We start from the raw sequence: 19,771 nt of genomic DNA, 5'->3' as shown, positions 1-19,771 counted from the left end.
AGGCACTTCCCTAAGTTTACATGAAAGCTTTGTTGTGAAAGATAGTAGGGTCTCATCTGTCTTATAGCTGAAAGAAAAGGTAGCTCTCCTCTCACAAGGTGCTAAGAAAATGAGGTATAAAAGAAACCCCAAAATAAGGCAGAACCTATCTAAAGTGATATGCTATGATCAACCCACTCTGAATGAGAGAATCCAAGGCTTCAACTACAATTTTGCTGACCTGGGCCTGAGCACGTCTATAGTCAAGAGTGCCCAATCTGGATGTAAGAATATCAGCCAGCTTAAAACACTATTGAAAGGAGTTGCCTACTGGGGTATCAGGATTATTTTTTAAGGAAATTAGACTTAAATAGATCATAATTATAATCCAAAGACTTGGGGTTGAAACATGAAGCAGATAACATCACAGAAGCCTAAGAATTAAGCACAAGCTGTGACTTCACAAAAGAAATTTTCTCAGACCCCATTGAAACATTAGTATTTACAATACAATCTTTGCACTGGTGAATAAAACCAATTTCTTTATATTGGGTTCATCACCAGAAAATTTAAAAACAGAAGAGAAGGATCCTGATGTAATAATGTGAAGGTATGAGCTATTATGGCAGATGGATTTGTGGAATGAAGAAAGGACGGTACCTTCTGTTTAGACATATTGAAAGAGGGATCAAATAACCCACTCCATAGTAACATCAAAGCCAAAACAAAGAAAATACAAACAGTTAATTAATAATGGTGAACTCAATGAATTACTCCTCGAATTGGAAGATGACTTGAAAGAACGTAAACAATAATATTTGTTCTGATACACAAAGCAAAAGTTATTAATACAACTGTTCACATTTAAGGCACATGAATACACTACACTGTGAATCACAATTACAATATTTACAATGAAAGAATTGTAGGAAAGTAAATATCTTATTAACAAAGAAAACCTGACTGTCATGATGGAAACAAAAATGGCCGCCAAGGCAACATGCCTGGCCAGAAATGTAATTATATTAATTCACTATACATACATACATATACCAAGGCTTTTTTCCCCCTTACCAGGGGGGTAGCCAAAAAGGACAAGGCACAAAAACATTCCCACCCATTTCATCCCCAAAAACACTCCACACCCCTCCACCCTCCCTCCCATCTTAGCACCTCCTAGATGACGGGTCATCCCTGCACCCTGTCCACTGCCCTGGGTCAGAAGCAGTGTCGCAGGACACAGCACATCCACAGCAAGGCCGCTTCATTAAATCGGCGACCCCTCCTCTCCGTCCCCCCATATAAAGGAGAGGACGGGGAGAAATCCCTTCGGGCTGCGTCAAAAATTTTTGCTCACACACACTACCTCACCCCCATTCCCCCGTCCAATCCACCTCATGCATCACAACATCATCCATATACAACCATTCTCCATTCATCCCTGTCTTCTGTCCTCTCCCGTCCTTCCTCAACCGACATTCCCCTCTTCCCCAAAGCCCCCTTCACCCCATCCATCCATCTCATCCTAGGACGTCCCCTCATGTTCACTCCCTCCACCTCTGCCTTCCATACCTCCTTTACTAGTCTTTCTTCACTCATTCTTTCTATGTGTCCAAACCATCCTAATACTCTTTCATCCACCCTATCTCCCAGCTCCTTTTCCACCCCTGTTCTCCTCCTCACCTCCTCATTTCTCACTCTATCTAGCCTAGTAACCCCCATCATACTTCTCAGGCACTTCATCTCAAACACATTCAAGTTCCTTCTCTCTTCCTCTCTCATGTTCCATGTTTCTGCTCCATATAGTGCTGTTGGCACAATCACTCCTTCATACAGTCTCCTCTTAGCATCCATTCCCAGATTCCTATTTCTCATTACATTTTTTAAACCACCAAGGCATTTACTCGCTTCTCTCAATCTACATTCTACCTCCACCTTCACTCCACCCTTTCCTGCCACATTTGCACCCAAATATCTAAAACTATCCACTTCCTCCAGTTGCTCTCCCTTAATGCTCACTTCCAGATTACTGCCACTTTCACCCCTTGTACATCTCATCACCTTACTTTTACCCACATTTATCTTCAGCTTTCTTCTATCACACACTCTCCCAAACTCTGTCACCAGCTTCCTCAATCCCTCCTCCGATCCTGCCACAAGCGCAGTGTCGTCCGCAAACAACAGCTGGCTCACCTCCCACTTTTCTCCATTTTCCTTAACCATCTCCAATCCCTGACTCACTACCCTTGCATTCACCTCTCGCACCACCCCATCCATGTATAAGTTAAACAGCCAGGGTGACATAACGCATCCCTGACGAAGTCCCACCTTTACCTCAAACCGCTCACTCTCTCCATTTCTAATCCTGACACAAGCTCTACTACTCTCATAAAAACTCTTGACAGCTCCCAGAAGCTTTCCTCCTATCCTGTATATCTGCATAACCCCCCACAGTGCTTTTCTGTCTACCCTGTCGTAAGCCTTTTCCAGATCCATAAAGGCCCAGAAAACATCCTTCCCCTTACCTATAGCTTTCTCACATATCTATCTTACCACAAAAATCTGATCTACACAACTCCTACCTGTCCTAAACCCACACTGTTCCTCACCAATTACTCCCTATGTTCCTGTCCTAATCCTCTCAATCATGACCCTCCCATAAGCCTTCCCAACTGCATTCAACAAGCCAACCCCTCTGAAACTACTACACTCACACTTGTCCCCCTTTCCCTTGTAAAGTGGAACTATACACGCACTCCTCCAGTCCTCTGGCACTCTACCTTCTCTCCAGCAAACATTAAATAACCTCACCAACCAGTCCACCATCACTATACCTCCTTTTTTAAGACATTCTGCATGGCATCCATCCAGACCAGGTGCCTTACCTGCTTTCATCATCTTAACTGCTGCCTTCACCTCATCCTTCCTTATTTCTCCTCCATTTTCCTCACTCATCACTCTCATTTTCTTAGCATTTCCCACTGCAGCTATCTTTCCCTCCCTATCCTCCTTCACATTAAGCAACTCCCTAAAATATTCTACCCATCTTCCCCTTACTGCCTTCTCCTCCATTATCATCTCTCCATCTGCACCTTTTACCTTTTCTTCTCTACTTGATTCGCCTCCTCTTCCTCTCTTAATTTCTTTCCAAAACATCTTTTTATTACTTTCAAAATTTTCTGTCATACTCTTACCCCATTTCACATCTGCTCTCCTCTTTGCCTCCTTTACCTTTTTCTTTACTTCTCTTTTCTTTTCCCTGTACGTCTCATATGACTCCCTCGTCCTACTTTGTAACCAATCTGTGAAAGCTCGCTTCTTCTCTTCTACAACCTTCTTCATTTCCTCATCCCACCATTCACTACCCTTCCTTCTATTTCCTCCTGACCTTCTTGTTCCACACACCATCCTTGCACACTTTGTGACTCCCTCCTTGAACCATCCCCATTCCTCCTCCACACCTACCTCCACTCTATCCTTCACTCCCTCCCACTCCTCCTTCAGCTTCCTCTTGTACTCCTTCTCCTTTTCCTCTTCGTTTAGAGAGTTCACTCTAAGCACCTCCCTACCTTCTTGTCCCTTTCCTCTTCCTCCATCTGTCCTCCACTCTCAACTTACCTTCCACCAGAAAATGATCTGATATTCCCCCACCCTCTCCCCTTAGCACATGTACATCCCTAACTCTTCCTATCATAATCCTATTTACCACTACATAGTCCATTAAAGCTCTATCTACCACCTTTCCCTCCACCACCCTCTCCCATGTGTACTTATGCTTGACTTTCTTCTGAAACACTGTATTTGCTATCATCAACTCTCTTTCTAATTCACTATAACCACAATATAATATGGCATTGGATGCAGAAACAATGAAAAAAATAGTACAAGCCTGAGTACAATGAGAAACATTAAAAAGGACCAGTCACTAGAGAAAGCAGCAAACGTAATTCACTGGCCAACAGGATTGCACAGAGATATTATTATTTAGAAATCCTGGTCCATCCAGCTCCAGATTTACAAACAACGCACTCAGGAACAAGAGGCAGTCCAGTGGCAAACAGAGAGGGCTATGGTATAAAGTTCAGAGCAGACACATTGTCAAATGGAAATCCACGCAGGACAAATATATATATATATATATATATATATATATTTATATATATATATAATAAAAATAGATAAATGAATAAATAAAAAAATAAAATAAAATCACTTTGTGTGTCCAAAGAAAACTGTTCCTGCTCCAAGCATGCAAAATTATATTTCAAGTCATAGGTATTAATTGGTCTAATGGCACTGAATAAAATCACCTGGGTGACCTGGCTGCTAAAGAAAGGGGAAAAAGGGAGGAAAAAAAACAACATGATACCACGAAACTGGCTAGCCAGAAATTTTGAATGTTGAAGTTCAAAATAGCACCTGAAATATGAAAAGCACAAAGAAACATTTACAATATAGTTTTAAGCTGCCACCATATGTACAAGGGTGGCTAATGAAATAATACTAACAATGTTAGATATTGTATTAATCACTTAAATAAGCACTACAACCAAAAGCATGCATATGCTTCAAGGGTAATCGAAAACTGGTTGGGGATGCTACTTAGGTGGGAAAACTCTCAAGTGAGTGAACAGAACACTTGGTTCTTACAACATACATACAATATACAATAATAGATATACACTTCAAGTACATCATTACATGAGGTTAACACATTGTAAAGTTCAAATTGTGAATAAGAGGAACCTAAGTCTTTAATGCAATGCGGTGTCACTATCTATATGAATAAGTGTGTGTTCGAACATGTTCTGTATGATAAAACAGGTTTCAGTTATTTTATGTAAATTTATTATCATGGTAAAATTATCATCTGAATGACTAAAGTTTCCATGTATACTATATTCCACAATCATAAATCCACTTTCTATTTCCTACAAAATCTTACATCTCAGAAAAGTCCCCATCTATCAACTGGAAGCTATTTTGATTCATTTCAGCAGTTTTTGCTTGGTGCTATGTTATTTTCCACCTAAATATCTGCTTGGGAATAAAACTCTGCATGTGATACAGTGTTAACTATCTTGATAAGTTTCTCACTTTTACACCTGCAGATACATGGTATGGCGTGAGACATTATCATCCACAGCAACCTTAGGATTCCGTATAGAGGGAGTCCGAAGAGGGGATGGCACTTCAACAAAAGACTTCAAGACCACAAGAACGAGAGAGCAGGTTTCCCAGGCTATTAAAGGATTTGTGGAAGGTTACCCACATGCAGTAGTAAGTGATTTCAGGTGATAGCATGTTAGGAAGAGAACACTTGAAGTACACAAACACACACACAAAATTATGGGGTCCACTTGAAGTCATACAGAAATAAGGAAGACCCAACAAATTATAGACCGGTGCCCCTAACGAATACAATAGTTAAAATTTGTGAAAGAATCATCAAAGATAGATGGACAAAATATCTGGAGGAGAATAATGTACTGAACCCGATGTAATTTGGATTTAGAGAAGGAAGATCATATACCACTAATTTAATTTGTTTCTATTTAAGATTGATAGATATATTGCAAGAAAGAGATGGCTGGGCAGACTGTGCCTTCCTGGACTTACAAAAGGCATTTGATAAGGTACCACACAGAAAATTACTATATAAACTGGAAAAAATAGGAGGTATACATAGAAAACTATTGAATTGGATGGAGGACTTCCTACAGGGAAGAAAAATGAGAGTGGTACTCAGAGACAAATATTCAAAATGGGAAGAAATGAGTAGTGGCATCCCACAGGGGTCAGTACTAGCTCCGATAATGTTTGCTATATATGTAAATGACATGGACAAAGGCATTGAAAGTTACATGAACTGCTTTGCAGATGACGCAAAATTATTAAAGAGAATAAACTCTGAAATAGACTGTGACTCATTACAGAGTAATCTGAACAAAGTCTCAGAGTAGGGCAAGAGATAGGAAGTAGAATTTAACATCAAGAAGTGCAGTATAATTGAATTTGGAAAAAGCAAGAAGAGAATATCAGGACAGTATAGAATTGATGGAAAAGAAGTAAAGAAAGTAAATTCTGAAAGGGACCTAGGAGTAATCATCACCAAAGACATGTCGCCAGATAAACATATAAATAAAATAGTCGGAGAAACATACAATTTGTTGAGATCAATAAAGGTGGCCTTTAAATACCTGGATAAGGAAATGATTAAGAAAAGATTACAAACACTGATAAAGCCAAAACTAGAATGTGCAGCACTGATATGGTCACCCAGTACAAAAAAGAATATAAGAAAATTAGAAAGAATACAAAGAGCAACGACAAAGGTGGCCCCAACACTTTCAAACCTGACATATGAACAAAGATTGACCGAACTGGAATTGCCGACCCTGGAACAAAGAAGAGAACGAGGTGACCTACTAACCATATACAGAATTATGAAAGGGAAAGAACGCCTCGATAGAGAGGACTTATTAAAGTGAGACAGAGGAAAAACAAGAGGACATGCAATGAAACTCAAAAAGGACAACTACAGAAGAGACCTGAAAAAGAACAGCTTCCCACACAGTGATAGATATATGGAACAAATTGGACGAAAAAATAGTGTGTGCAAACACAATACAAGAATTTAAGAACAAACGTGATCTTGCGAGATACAAAAACATCTGCAAAGTTCATGTAACATTCCACACCTTTGGACATGTCATTCACTTAAATAGCAAACATTATTGGAGCCAATAGTGATACTTGTGGAACTCCACTTATCTCCTCTTCCCAAATAGAACTCGTCTCTGAGCACAACCCTCATTTTTCTTCCAGGCAAAAAGTCCTCCATCCATTTCATTAGTTTTCCTTGTATCCCTCCAATGGTTTCGAGTTTTCTTAATAGTTTTTTGTGTGGAACTTTATCAAAAGCTTTACAGAGATCTAGGAAAACACAATAAGCCCATCCATCCCTTGTACGGTATTATGTGTAGTGGTCTTGAGTAAAAACAGATCAAATTTATGGTTCATGATCTCTGTCTAAATCTAAATTGTCTTGGATTTAGGATCTTGTTCTGCAGATGTTTTATCCATCTACTTTTTATAAAAAAAAATTCACAAATTTTGGCTACTGTGCTTGTAAAGGAAACCGGTCTGTAATATGTTGGGTCTTCCTTGTTTCTTCCTTTACAAGTTGGTATATCAGCATTTTCCCAGTAATATGGTATTTTTCCTTCTTTGAACAACTTATCATGTTATATATTTTGTCTGTTAGTTTTTTACATTCTTTTAATATCCAATTTGCTATTTCATCTGGGCTGTGCAATTTCCTGACATCATTGTTCATTATTTGATCCATTTTTTCTTCCTGTATTACTTTTATTTCCCTTATGGGGGGGATTTAACTTCCCTCCCTTCATCCTGATGTTGCATTTTTTCTCTAGTGAAAATCTTGGAAGTGTTTGCTTATGACTTCCGCCATGTATTCCATATTCCCTTAGCACAGTTTCACTATTTCCTGCTTGTTTTTTAGTTTACCATTCACATACCTATAGAATAGTTTTGGTTGTTACATTCTTCTACTATGTCCTTTTCATAGTTTCTTTTTTCTTCCCTGTGTATTTTTACTTGTTCATTCCTCTGATTAATATACGAGGCATGCTTTTTATCTAAGTATCTTTTTGAAATTCCGCCATTGTGGCGCTGTGGTCGGCACTTGGTGTATGTGTGTTGTGTACCACTATCTCTTGGCTAGCCACAGCTACCATTATGGAATCATCTGATCGTGTTTAAGTTTGTTTGTGAGTATTTGATATGCCTCCTCCAATTGAGAATGCTGCCGACTGTGAAATACGAACTGTGATTTGTTTTCTTACTGCCAAAGGTGTGAAAGCAGCTGAAATTCATTGTCAGATCAGTGAATTGTATGGAGAAAATATTATGAGTGATGGGATGGTGCGGAAATGGGTGAGAGCTTTTAAAGATGGCTGTACAAATGTGCATGGTTTGGTGCAGAAAGTTGATGAAAAAATGAAAAAACAGACGCTTTATGATTTTGTCATTATCTGATTAGTTTCCTGAAGTGTCAAGAAGCGTGGTTTATGAAATTGTGACAGAACACTTAAACTATCAAAAGTTATGTTCACGCTGGGTACTAAAATGACGATGATGTCAAAACGGTCGTGTTGCAGTAGTCCTCTAATCAGGCAGCAGATTTCTATGAGGATGGTATTCAAAAGCTGGTTGTACAATATGCCTTAATACTGGTGGAAATTATGCTGAAAAGTAGATTACAGTACAGGCTTTCCTGTAAAAATAAAATTGTTACAAAAAGTCTACTCGTTTCATTTTTATTTCAAAACTGTACTTACTTAAAAAACGCACCTCATATATTTTCCACTTTCCAGGTGTTTTGTCTTTTCTCCATCTTTTACAAGCTTTATCTCTTCTAGCTTTTGCTTCACTGCACCTTTTATTAAACCAGTATTAAATATACACCTTTTCCTGTTTTTGCTTTGGGACATATTTATCCACTCCTTCTTTATAGATTTTAATAAGAATCATCCATTTTTTTTCCACTTGTGTTTCTTCCTTCTAGAGTTTTTCCCAGTTCATTTAAGAAAAAAATTCTTAAGTTTCTCTAAGTCTGTTTTACTATACATCTGTCTTCCCTTTCTGTGTTTCTCATTTCTCTTTATATATATTTCCTCCTTTAGTTCTAACTCGCGTAGTATGTGGTCATTCTTCACAATTGGTGTCTTGTATTCAATTTTGTCTACTATTTCAGGTTCCGATGTAAATAATAAATCTAGCCTCAACAGTTTTTTGTGTGTGTTTATTTACCTAGTTGTACCTAGTTATATTCTACAGGAAGGGGAGCTATTTACCTAGTATGTACCTAGTTGTATTTTGCGGGAAGGGGAGCTACACTCGTGGTATCCCGCCTTTACATCTTGCAGTGTCTACTTTGCTCTTAAACTCATGAATGGTTTTTGTGCGCACTATTTCATTGTCCAATTTGTTCCAAGTGTCCACCACTCTATGTGGAAAACTGTTTTTCTTCAGATCTCTTCTGTAGCTATGTTTTTTATTTTCTTTCCATGTCCTCTTGTGCTTCTCTTGTCCCAGTTTAACAAGTCCTCTCTATTGAGTATTTCTGTGCCCTTCATGATTCTGTAGGTGGTCAGTAGGTCACCTCTCTCTCTTCTTTGCTCTAAAGTCAGTAACTCCAGTTTAGCCAATCTATCCTCATATGCCAAGTTTACAAGTGCAGGTGCCATTTTTGTTGCTGCTCTCTGGATTCTTTCTATTTTCTTTATATTCTTTTTGGTACTGGATGACCACAATGTTGCCGCATATTCTAGTCTAGGCCTTATCAGTGTGACCAATATTTTTTTTAATAATTTCTTTGTCCAAATATGTAAATGCCACTTTTATTGATCTTAGCAAGTTGTAGGATTCTCCGACAATTTTGTTTATTTGTTTATCATAGGACAAGTCGTTTGAGATGATTACACCCAAATCTTTTTCGGATCTCTCCTTCTTTACCTCCTTGGTTCCAATTTTATATTGTCCTGATATTCTGTTTTTGCTTTTTCCAAACTCCATTATGCTACACTTGTTAATATTAAAGTCTACTTCCCATTTCTGACTCCATTTCCATACCTTATTCAGGTCTTCCTGCAATGATTTGCAATCCTTTTCATTTTTTACTTTCCTTAACAGTTTGGTGTCATCTGCAAAGAAGCTCAAGTAACATTTCACATCATCCATGTCATTCACATAAATAGCAAACATTATAGGAGCCAATACAGATCCTTGCAGTACTCCACTGATCACCTCTTTCCAACCTGAATATTTTTCTCTGAGCACTACTCTCATCTTTCTACCAAACAGGAAGTCCTCCATCCATTTTAGTAGGTTTCCTTGTATCCCTCCTATATGTTCCAGTTTTTTTTTTTAATAATTTTCTCTGTGGTACTTTGTCAAAAGCTGACCATCCATTCCTTTCTTGCACTATGTCTATTACATGAGTAGAAACATATCAAGTTTGTGGTACATGATCTTCCTTGTCTGAACCCAAATTGTCTTGGGGTTTATTATATTGTTATCTTCCAGGTGTTTTACCCATCTATTCTTGATGATTTTCTCACAAATTTTGGCTATAGTGCTTCTTAGTGAGACTGGCCTGTAGTTGGTTCTTCCTTGTTTCCTCCATTATATATTGGTACAATGTTAGCATTTTTCCAGTCTTTTGGTATTTTTCCTTCTTTAAGTGAGCAACTTATTATGTTATGTATTTTGTCCATTAGTTCTTCTTTGCATTCCTGTAGAATCCAATCTGCAATTCCATCCAGGCCATGTGATTTCCTGATGTCAAGATTTGACAGATGTTCCAATATTTCTTTTTGTGTTATTGTTATCTCGCAGCTATGCTTGTGGTGTCCCATCTTTGTATCTCGCAACACCCAGTTTGCTCTTAAATTCATGTATGGTGTTTTCACACACTATTGTCATCCAATTTGTTCCAGACATCTACTATTCTGTGTGGAAAGCTGTTTTTTTTTTAGGTGTCTTCTATAACTGTCCTTTTTGAGTTTCTTTTTATCTCCCCTTGTTTTTCTTCTACCCCAATTTAATAAATCTTCTCTATCAAGGACTTCCATGCCTTTCATAATTCTATAAATGGCCAACAGATCATCTCTTTCTCATCTTCGTTCCAGTGTTGGTAATTCCAGTTTAGACAATCTTTGCTCATATGTCAATTTTGAAAGTGTTGGTGCCATCTTTATTATTGCTCTTTGGATTCTTTCTCTTTTCCCTATATTCTTTTTTGTATTGGGTGTCCATAGTGTCACTGTGTACTCCACTCTTGGTCTTATTAGTGTGACTAATATTTTGTTTACCATTTCTTCGTCCAAGTAATTAAAAGCCACCTTTATTGATCTTAATAAATTGTAGGATTCTCTGACTATTTTGTTTATCTGTTTGTCTGGGGACATGTCTTTGGTGATGATTACTCCTAGGTCCTTTTTGGAACTAACTTTCTTTACTTCCTTTGCACCGATTTTATATTGTCCTGATATTCTTTTTTTTTTTTTTTTTTTTTTACTTTTTCCAAATTCCATTATACTACATTTCTTAATGTTGAAGTTCATTTCCCTTGTCTGACTCCATTCCCAGACCTTGTTGAGATCTCTCTGTAGCAATTCATAATCTTTTTCCATACTTTCATAGTTTTGTGTCATCTATAAAGAAGTTCATGTAACATTCAACACCCTCATCCATGTGATGTACATATATAGCAAACATTATCGGAGCCAGTACTGAGCCCTGTAGGACTTCACTTATAATTTCTTCCCAAGTAGAATTTTTGTCTCTGAGCACCACTCATTTTTCTTCCATGCAAGAAATCTTCCATCCATTTCAATATTTTCCTTGTATACCTCCTATTGTTTCAAGTTTTCTTAATAATTTTTTGTGTGGTACTTTATCAAACACCTTTGTAAATTCAGGAAAGCACAGTCTGCCCATCTGTCCCTTTCTTGTATTATATCTATTAACCTTAAATAGAAACATAAAATTTGTGGCACATGACCTTCCCTGTCAAAATCCGAATTGTCTCAGATTCAGTATATCGTTTTCTTCCAGATGTTTTGTCCATCTACTTTTGGTATCCTTCTCACCAATTGTGGCTATTGTATTGTGCATGTGTATTTGCCTAGTTGTATCTTACTGGAAGGGAAGCTAAATTCTTGTTGTCCCATTTCTGTATCTCTCCATATCTCTCCTCTTAGATTTGTGTATTGTTTTTGCACACACTATTGTTTGATCTATTATGTTCCATACATCCACCACTCTGTGGGGAAAGCTGTTCTTTTTCAGGTCTCTTCTGTAACTGTCATTTTTTAGCTTTCTTCCATGTCCTTTTGTGTTTCTCTTATCCCAATTTAATAAGTCTTCTATATCAAGGACTTCTATACCTCTCATAATTCTGTAGATGGTCAACAAGTCACCTCTTTCTCTTCTTTGTTCCAGAGTCAGTAATTCTAGTTTTGACAATCTCTCTTCATATGACAGTTTTGATAGTGTTGGGGCCATCTTCGTAGTTGCTCTCTGGATTCTCTCAATTTTTCTTATATTCTTTTTAGTACTGGGTGACCATAGTGTCACTGTGTACTCCAATTTTAGCCTTATCAATATGATAAGTATTTTCTTTATCATTTCTTCATCCTTACGTAAAAGCCACTTTTATTGATCTTAGCAAGTTATAAGTTTCACCGACAATTTTGTTTATTTTTTTGTCAGGGGACATATCCTTTCTGATGATTACTTCCAAGTCTTTTTCAGATCCCACTTTCTTTACTTTCTTTGCACCAATTTTATATTGTTCTGGTATCCCTTTTTTTTTTTTATACTTTTTTCCAAATTCCATTATGCTACATTCTTAATGTTGAAGTCCATTTGCCATCTCTAACTATTCCCAAACCCTGTTTAGATCTCTCTGCAGTGAGTTGCACTCCATTTCAGTACTCACTTTCTTTAACAGTTTTGCATCATCTGCAAAGAAGTTCATGTAACATTCCACACCCTTGTCCATGTCATTCACATAAATAGCAAACCTAGTTGGGGCCAGTATCCTTGTGGAACTCCTCTAATCACCTCTTCCCAATAAGAACTCTTATATCTGAGCACTACCCTCATTTCTCTTTCTTGCAAAAAGTCCTCCATCCATTTCATTAGTTTACCTTGTATCCTAACTATAGTTTCCATTTTTTTTTTTATTAGTTTTTTGTGTGGAAACTTGTCAAAAGCTTTTGTAGATCTAGGAAAGCACAATCAGCCCATCCATCCCTTGAGTCTTGAGAAAACATATCAAATTTGGGGTACATGATCTTCCCTGTCTCAATCTGAATTGTCTCTGATTTAGTATATTGTTTTCCAGATGTTTTATTCATCTACTTTTTATAAATTTTTCTCAAATTTTGGCTACTGTGTAAGGAAAACTGGTCTGTAATTTGTTGGGTCTTCCTTATTTCCTCTTCTTTTGTGTATTTACCTAGTTGTATTTACCTAGTTTTATTATATGGGAAGGGAAGTTATGCTCGTGGTGACCCATCTTTGTATCTTGCAACATCTAGTTTGTTCTTAAATTCTCATATGGTGTTTGCACACACTATTGTTTCATCCAATTTGTTCCAGACATCCACCACTCTGTGGAAAGCTGTTTTTTTTCAGATCTCTTTTATAATTATCCTTTTTGAGTCCCCTTATTTTTCTTTTATCCCACTTTTAATAAGTCTTCTCTATCAAGGACTTCCATCCCTTTCATGATTCTGTAAATGGACAATAGATTGCCTCTTTCTCTTCTTTGTTCCTGGTTTGGTAGTTCCAGTTTAGACAATCTTTGCTTGTAAGTCAATTTTGAAAGTGTTGGTGCCATTTTTGTCTTTGCTCTTTGGATTCTTTCTATTTTCCTTATATTCTTTTCTGTACTGGGTGTCCATAGTGTCACAGTGTACTCCAATCTTGGTCTTATCACTGTGACTAGTATTTTCTTTACCATTACCTCATCCAAGTAATCAAAAACAACCTTTATTGATTTTAGTAAATTGTAGGTTTCTCTGACTATTTTGTTTGTCTGCTTGTCTGGGGACATATCTTTGGTAATGATTACTCCTAGATCTTTTTCGGAACTAACTTTCTTTACTTCCTTTGTACCAGTTTTATATTGTCTTGATGTATATATATATATATATATATATATATATATATATATATATATATATATATATATATATATATATATATATATATATATATATATACATATATAATATATATATATATATATATATATATATAATATATATATATATATATTACTTTTTCCAAATTCCATTTTACTACATTTCTTAATGTTGAGGTTCACTTCCCATATCTGACTCTATTCCTAGACCTTGTTGAGATCTCTCTAGCAATTCACAATCTTTTTCTGTACTTTAGTAGCTTTGTGTTGTCTGCAAAGAAGTTCATGTAACATTCAACACCCTTATCCATGTCATTTACATATATAGCAAACATTATTAGAGCCAGTACTGAACCCTGTAGGACTCCACTTATCATTTCTTCCCAAGTAGCATTTTTATCTCTGAACACCACTCTCAATTTTCTCCCATGCAAGAAATCTTCCATCCATTTCAATAGTTTTCCATGTATACTTCCTATTAATTTGAGCTTTCTTGATAGTTATATGTGTGGTACTTTATCAAATGCTTTTTGTGTGTTTGTGTGTGTAAATGTATATGTATATTACATATGTGTATATACACATATACACTAATTATCTGGATTTATTAATCTTATTTTTCTTTATTCAGGAGATTTATATCCAAAGGCTTAAATCCATCAGATCAGTTCTACTCAAATCATCATTCTTTAAGACACATGAGGTATGTTACTCATTTAATTAATAAATATGATATAAATATATATATATATATATATATATATATATATATATATATATATATATATATATATATATATATATATATATATTTGTTTTTAGCTAGTGTGTTAAAGATAGTAGGATTTTTATTATTATTATGATTATATTTACTTTGTTATAAATACAATACTGCAGTCTTTGAATATTTTAAACAATGTATGATAGACAAGACAGTGTTTCAAGTTGATATGTATGCTTGTCAGTTTGATGAAATAATTTAGTTTTGGCTTATATTCATGGGACATATATTATTCTCAGTTAAAGTGTTTTTCTCTTTCCTTAAGGAAAGAAAAAATCTTATATGTATATTCTTGTCCTTCAACAGTTTATTGGAAGTTCACTGTTGTTTGTTCACAATGAATCATCGGCATCTGTGTGGTTAATTGACTTTGCTAAGACAATGCAACTTCCTGAAGGGGTAACTATTAATCACAGAAGTGTTTGGGTGGAAGGAACACACGAAGATGGCTACATGATTGGCCTAGACAATCTCATCGATCTTTTTGTCTCACTCGAATTAGCTACACATCACTCATCCTCGGATTCAAACAGGACACTTTTTGCATCGCCACCACCTGCATCCAGTTCAAACAATAAAGGTTCTAAGTCAGCAGGAAGTTAGTATTTATTCAGAAGACTTCTGTTCCAGCCTGAAGACAGCTTATTTGTGGCAACAAGAGTCTTATATCATAAATTACTGTAAGAGCACATTATTAGTACTGTATATTAAAGGTATAATATTTGTCACATTTTACAGTAATCTATTAAGTATCACTTATAATGACTGGCATTCAAAATGCAGACAAAACACATGCACACACATGGGACCTTACAAGTGTAGCTCCTTTCTTGTATGATACAAATAGTAAATAGATATATATGAATAAATATATATGTGTGTGTATGTCAGATTAGATAACTCTGCTGCTGGGAATTGAACCCTTGACTGCATCATTTCATCATTAAACAAAGATGCTATCATCACACCAGACAGGACATTAGAATGAATTTTTCGAAGCTTGTTCTCTACATTCCTCAATATCAACTTGCGTGGTATGGTATATAGACTTGTTTTGCTGAGTCTTTTATTCAAGAGATCTATGCACTTGTTGGATGGCTCTCCTGGATAAAGGACCTAGTGAAATAAGTCTACTTAATGCACTATATGACTTGATAGTGAGGAATTTATAGGACAAGTTCTGAAATATTCCTTCTAATGTCCTGCCTAGTGTGATGGTAGCATCCTTATATATATATATATATATATATATATATATATATATATATATATATATATATATATATAAATAATATATATATATATATGTCTCTATATATATATATATATATATATGTATTTACCTAGTTGTATTTTACGGGAAGGGGAGCTATGCTCGTGGTGTCCCGTCTTCATATCTCATTTTATCTAAACTATTTTTAAATTCATGTATTGTTTTTGCACACCACTTTCTCATCTAACTTGTCCAATTTTCTATTACTCTGTGAGGAAAGCTGTTCTTTTTCAGATCTCTTCTACAGCTGTCTTTCTTGATTTTCTTTCCGTGCCCTCTTGTATTTATCATCCCATTTTATCAGATTTTCTCTATCAATAATATCTATGCCTTTCATGATTCTGTAAATAGCTATCAAATCTCCTCTCTTCTTTGCTCTAGTGTCTGTAGTTCAAGTTTTGCTAGTCTCTCTTCATATGATAGTTTTGAGAGTGTTGGTGCCAATTTTGTAATTGCTCTTTGTATTCTTTCAAGTTCTTTTATATTTTTTTTTGTACTTGGTGACCACATCGTTGCTGCATATTCCAATCTTGGTCTTATCAGAGTGATTAGAATTTTCTTCACCCTTTCTTCATCCAGGTATGTAAATGCCACTTTGATTGTTCTTATTAAATTATAAGTTTCTCCAAAAATCTTATTTATATGTTTCTCAGGTGACATATTATTCATAATAATGACTCCCAGGTCCTTCTCATTTTCTACTTTTTTTATTCCTTCTTCTCCCAATTTATATGATCCTGTTATTCTCATTTTTGCTTTTTCCAAATTCCATTATACTACACTTTTAAGTGTTGAACTCCATCTCCCACTTCCTACTCCATTTCCATACTTTATTTAGATCACTCTGTAGTGACTCACAATCTTCTTCCGTGTTCACTTTTTTTAATAGTTTTGCATCATCTGCAAAGAAGCTCACATAACTTTCAATTTCTTCATATCATTAATATATATAGCAAACATTATTGGGGCCAGAACTGTTCCTTGTGGAACACCGCTTATTACGTCATCCCATTTTGAGTGTTTGTCTCTTATCACTACTCTCATTTTTCTTTCTTGTAAAAAATCTTCCATCCATTTAAGCAGTTTACCCTGTATTCCTCCTTCAGTTTCTAATTTCTTAACCACTTCAGTACGGGACTTAAATCTCGTGGGCAGCAGCCAATGCCAGCCGTATGACGTGTCGTAATAATACTCGCATCATAAAATATAGTCACGGCTTATATCGATCGTTCTCTCTTTCACCCGCGAATTTTGAAAACCACAGAGAATGGGATTCAGGGCGCATTTGGGAGAATGTAAAAACACAGGGGCGACTACAATAAATATAATGAAGACGCCGATATGGCAGCGTCGCGAATCCACTTGCTCCTCATGACGCCTACGTGTGCGGCACCGTATGGAAGGGGTTAAGCAACTTCTTATGTGGTACTTTGTCAAAAGCTTTTTTTAGGTCTAGAAATGCACAATCAGCCCATCCATCTCTTGTATTATATCTATTAGCCTTGAATAGAAACATATTAAATTAGTGACGCATGATCGTCCTTGTCTGCTGAATCCAAATTGCCTTGGATTTAGCACGCTGTTTTTTTCTAAATATTTTACCCATCTACTTTTGATAATTCTTTCACAAATTTTTGCTATTGTACTTGTTAGAGAGACTGGTCTATAGTTGGTAGGGTCTTCTTTATTTCCTCCTTTAAATATAGGTACTATATTTGCTTTTTTCCAATCTTCTGGAACTTTTCCTTCTTTCAAGGAACTATTTATTGTGCTATGTATTTTGTCTGCCAGTTCATTTCTGCATTCTTTCAAAATCCAGTTTGCTATTTCATCTGGTCCATGCGATTTTCTAACATCAAGATTACTCAAGTGTTTCATTATTTCATTCTTTGTTACTTCTATTTCTTTCATAGGGGGGACTTTCTCCTTCCATTCAATCTCTTCCGGTTGTTTATTCTCCCTTGTAAACACTGATTTAAAATGCCTGTTCATAATTTCCGCCATTTCTATTTCCTCAGTGTATTCAACTCCTCCTTGTCTTAATTTCTCCAAATCTTGTTTGTTTTTCAGTTTGTTGTTTACAAATCTGTAGAATAGTTTTGGTTGATCTTTACATTTTTCTATGACATCTTTTTCATATTCTCTCTTTTCCTCTCTGCACGCTTGTACATATTCATTTCTATAACAAGTATATATTTTCCATTTTTCAGGTCTTTTGTCTTTCTTCCATTTGGTCCAAGCTTTATCTCTTTTGTCTTTTAACTCCCTACAACTTTTGTTGTACCAGCACTTTACATATTCTTTTTCTTGTTTTTGTCTTGGGTCATACTTTTCCACTCCTTTTTTTTTTTTTTTTTTTTTTTTGTCAAAATATTCCATTTTTCTTCTACTGTTGTATCTTCTTTGCGTATTCTTTGCCAGTTTTCATTTTGGAAGAATTCTCTTATTTTATCAAAATTTATTTTTTCATATATCAATCTTCCTTTTCTATATTGTTCATTTCTTTTCATGTATTTTTTCTCATTTAGTTCTAGTTCTATCAATATGTGGTCACTTTTACTTATTGGTGCCTGGTATTCTATCTTTTCCACTATTTCAGGTTCTGATGTGATTATTAGGTCTAGTCTCGATGGTTCTTCTTCATTTCTATACCCAGTGTTCTCCTGAATCCATTGTGTCATTGTGTGGTCAATAATCATCTCAAGTAGAACATTTCCCCATGAGTCTTCTCCACCCTTTACGGTCATCTCTTCCCAGCAGATTTCTTTGCAATTAAAGTCGCCCATCATAACTATTCTTCCTCCATCTTCCATTATCTTGTTTAATGTTATTCTTGTGTCTTCTAACATGCTTTTATGTTCATTCTCTTCCCACAAGGCTGTTTTTGGGGGCACGTAGTTTATTCCAAACTTTCTGCTCTTCTTATCTCTGTCTTCAACTTCTATCATAATCATCTCTACTCTATTCTTTCCATATGTGACACTCTTCACATTTATATCCTTCTTAGTCAGGAACATAACTCCACCCCCTTGTTTTATCTCTTTGTTTCTAATCCAATAATTATATGCATTGTGTCCTATGCTGTTGGGTGGTAGTGAACCTTTTAATTTTGTGTCTACAAGTCCCATTATGTCCGGTTCTTTTTCCCTCAGACACTCGTTCAGTTCATTCAGTCCTGTTATTAATCCATCTATATTTGTGTAGGACACTTAACTTTCTGTTATTTCCATTGTATTCTCTGTTTCTTTTTTGTTTCTCTCTGTTATGGTCCATTTCCTCTATTTCATATTCACTACTCTCCAGTAGAATTCTTCTTTTTCTGACTCCATTCTGGTCTCGTTTTTTTCTTTAGCTTCTTTCCTTTTCATTTTTTCTTCCTCTCTTTCCTCTTTATTCATTTCTCTTTTTATCCATACCTTTTTATATTGTTCACTTGCTGCTAGCTTCCCTGTTTTTGCTAAGATATTCTCTGCTGTTGTTTGTGACCTGAATTTAATCTTAATTGGTCTGGTCTTATCTGTACTATATTTTCTGAGCCTAAACATCTCTTCGATTTGTTTCATGATTTCAGGTTCATCTTCCTGAACTAATTCTAGTAAGCTGCTTACTTTTTCTTTTTCCTCACTGATTCTTGAAGTTCTATCTAGGTTATGTTTCTCTTCCATTCCCAATATAATTATACATTTCTTTTTATCTGCTAAATCTTTTACTATATTCTCCTTCTGTCTCATCAATTTGATAACTGAGTTTTCAGTTTATTCTTTCATTTGCTGTTTGATTATGTCAGTAAATGCAACTTTACTGTTTTCCTGGATTTTTTCCAACCCTGTGCTTCTTTTGCTATGGCCTCTTTATTGTCTTTATTATTCCTCTTTAATTCTTCATTCTCCTCTTTTACTTTTTTTAACTGTCTTTTTAATTCTTCCATTTCATTAGTTAAGTTTTTGTTCGCCTTCTCTAGTTCTTCCAACTTTTCAACTCTCTGCACAATGTTGGT

At 35.8% G+C, this 19,771-nt stretch overlaps 1 protein-coding gene across 1 annotated transcript in view; it reads left to right on the top strand.

Annotated features, from left to right (window-relative positions):
- Positions 1 to 15,670, top strand: part of IP3K2 (Inositol 1,4,5-triphosphate kinase 2) — a gene marked incomplete at its 5' end in the record, with an annotated part of 121,455 nt that extends 105,785 nt beyond the window's left edge. Inside the window, 3 exon segments of the mRNA XM_076208552.1 lie at positions 5,091 to 5,259; positions 14,352 to 14,423; positions 14,808 to 15,670. Of these exon segments, the coding sequence (XP_076064667.1) occupies positions 5,091 to 5,259; positions 14,352 to 14,423; positions 14,808 to 15,104 (538 nt within the window).
- Between the last annotated feature and the right edge of the window lie 4,101 nt (positions 15,671 to 19,771).

This window comes from Oratosquilla oratoria, chromosome 25 (genome assembly GCF_046742065.1).
Source record: "Oratosquilla oratoria isolate Oo_2021 chromosome 25, ASM4674206v1, whole genome shotgun sequence".
In the NCBI taxonomy this organism is placed as follows: domain Eukaryota; kingdom Metazoa; phylum Arthropoda; class Malacostraca; order Stomatopoda; family Squillidae; genus Oratosquilla; species Oratosquilla oratoria.
Note: the sequence above shows the minus strand (reverse complement) of the source record. Positions and strands in the feature narration are given on the sequence as shown.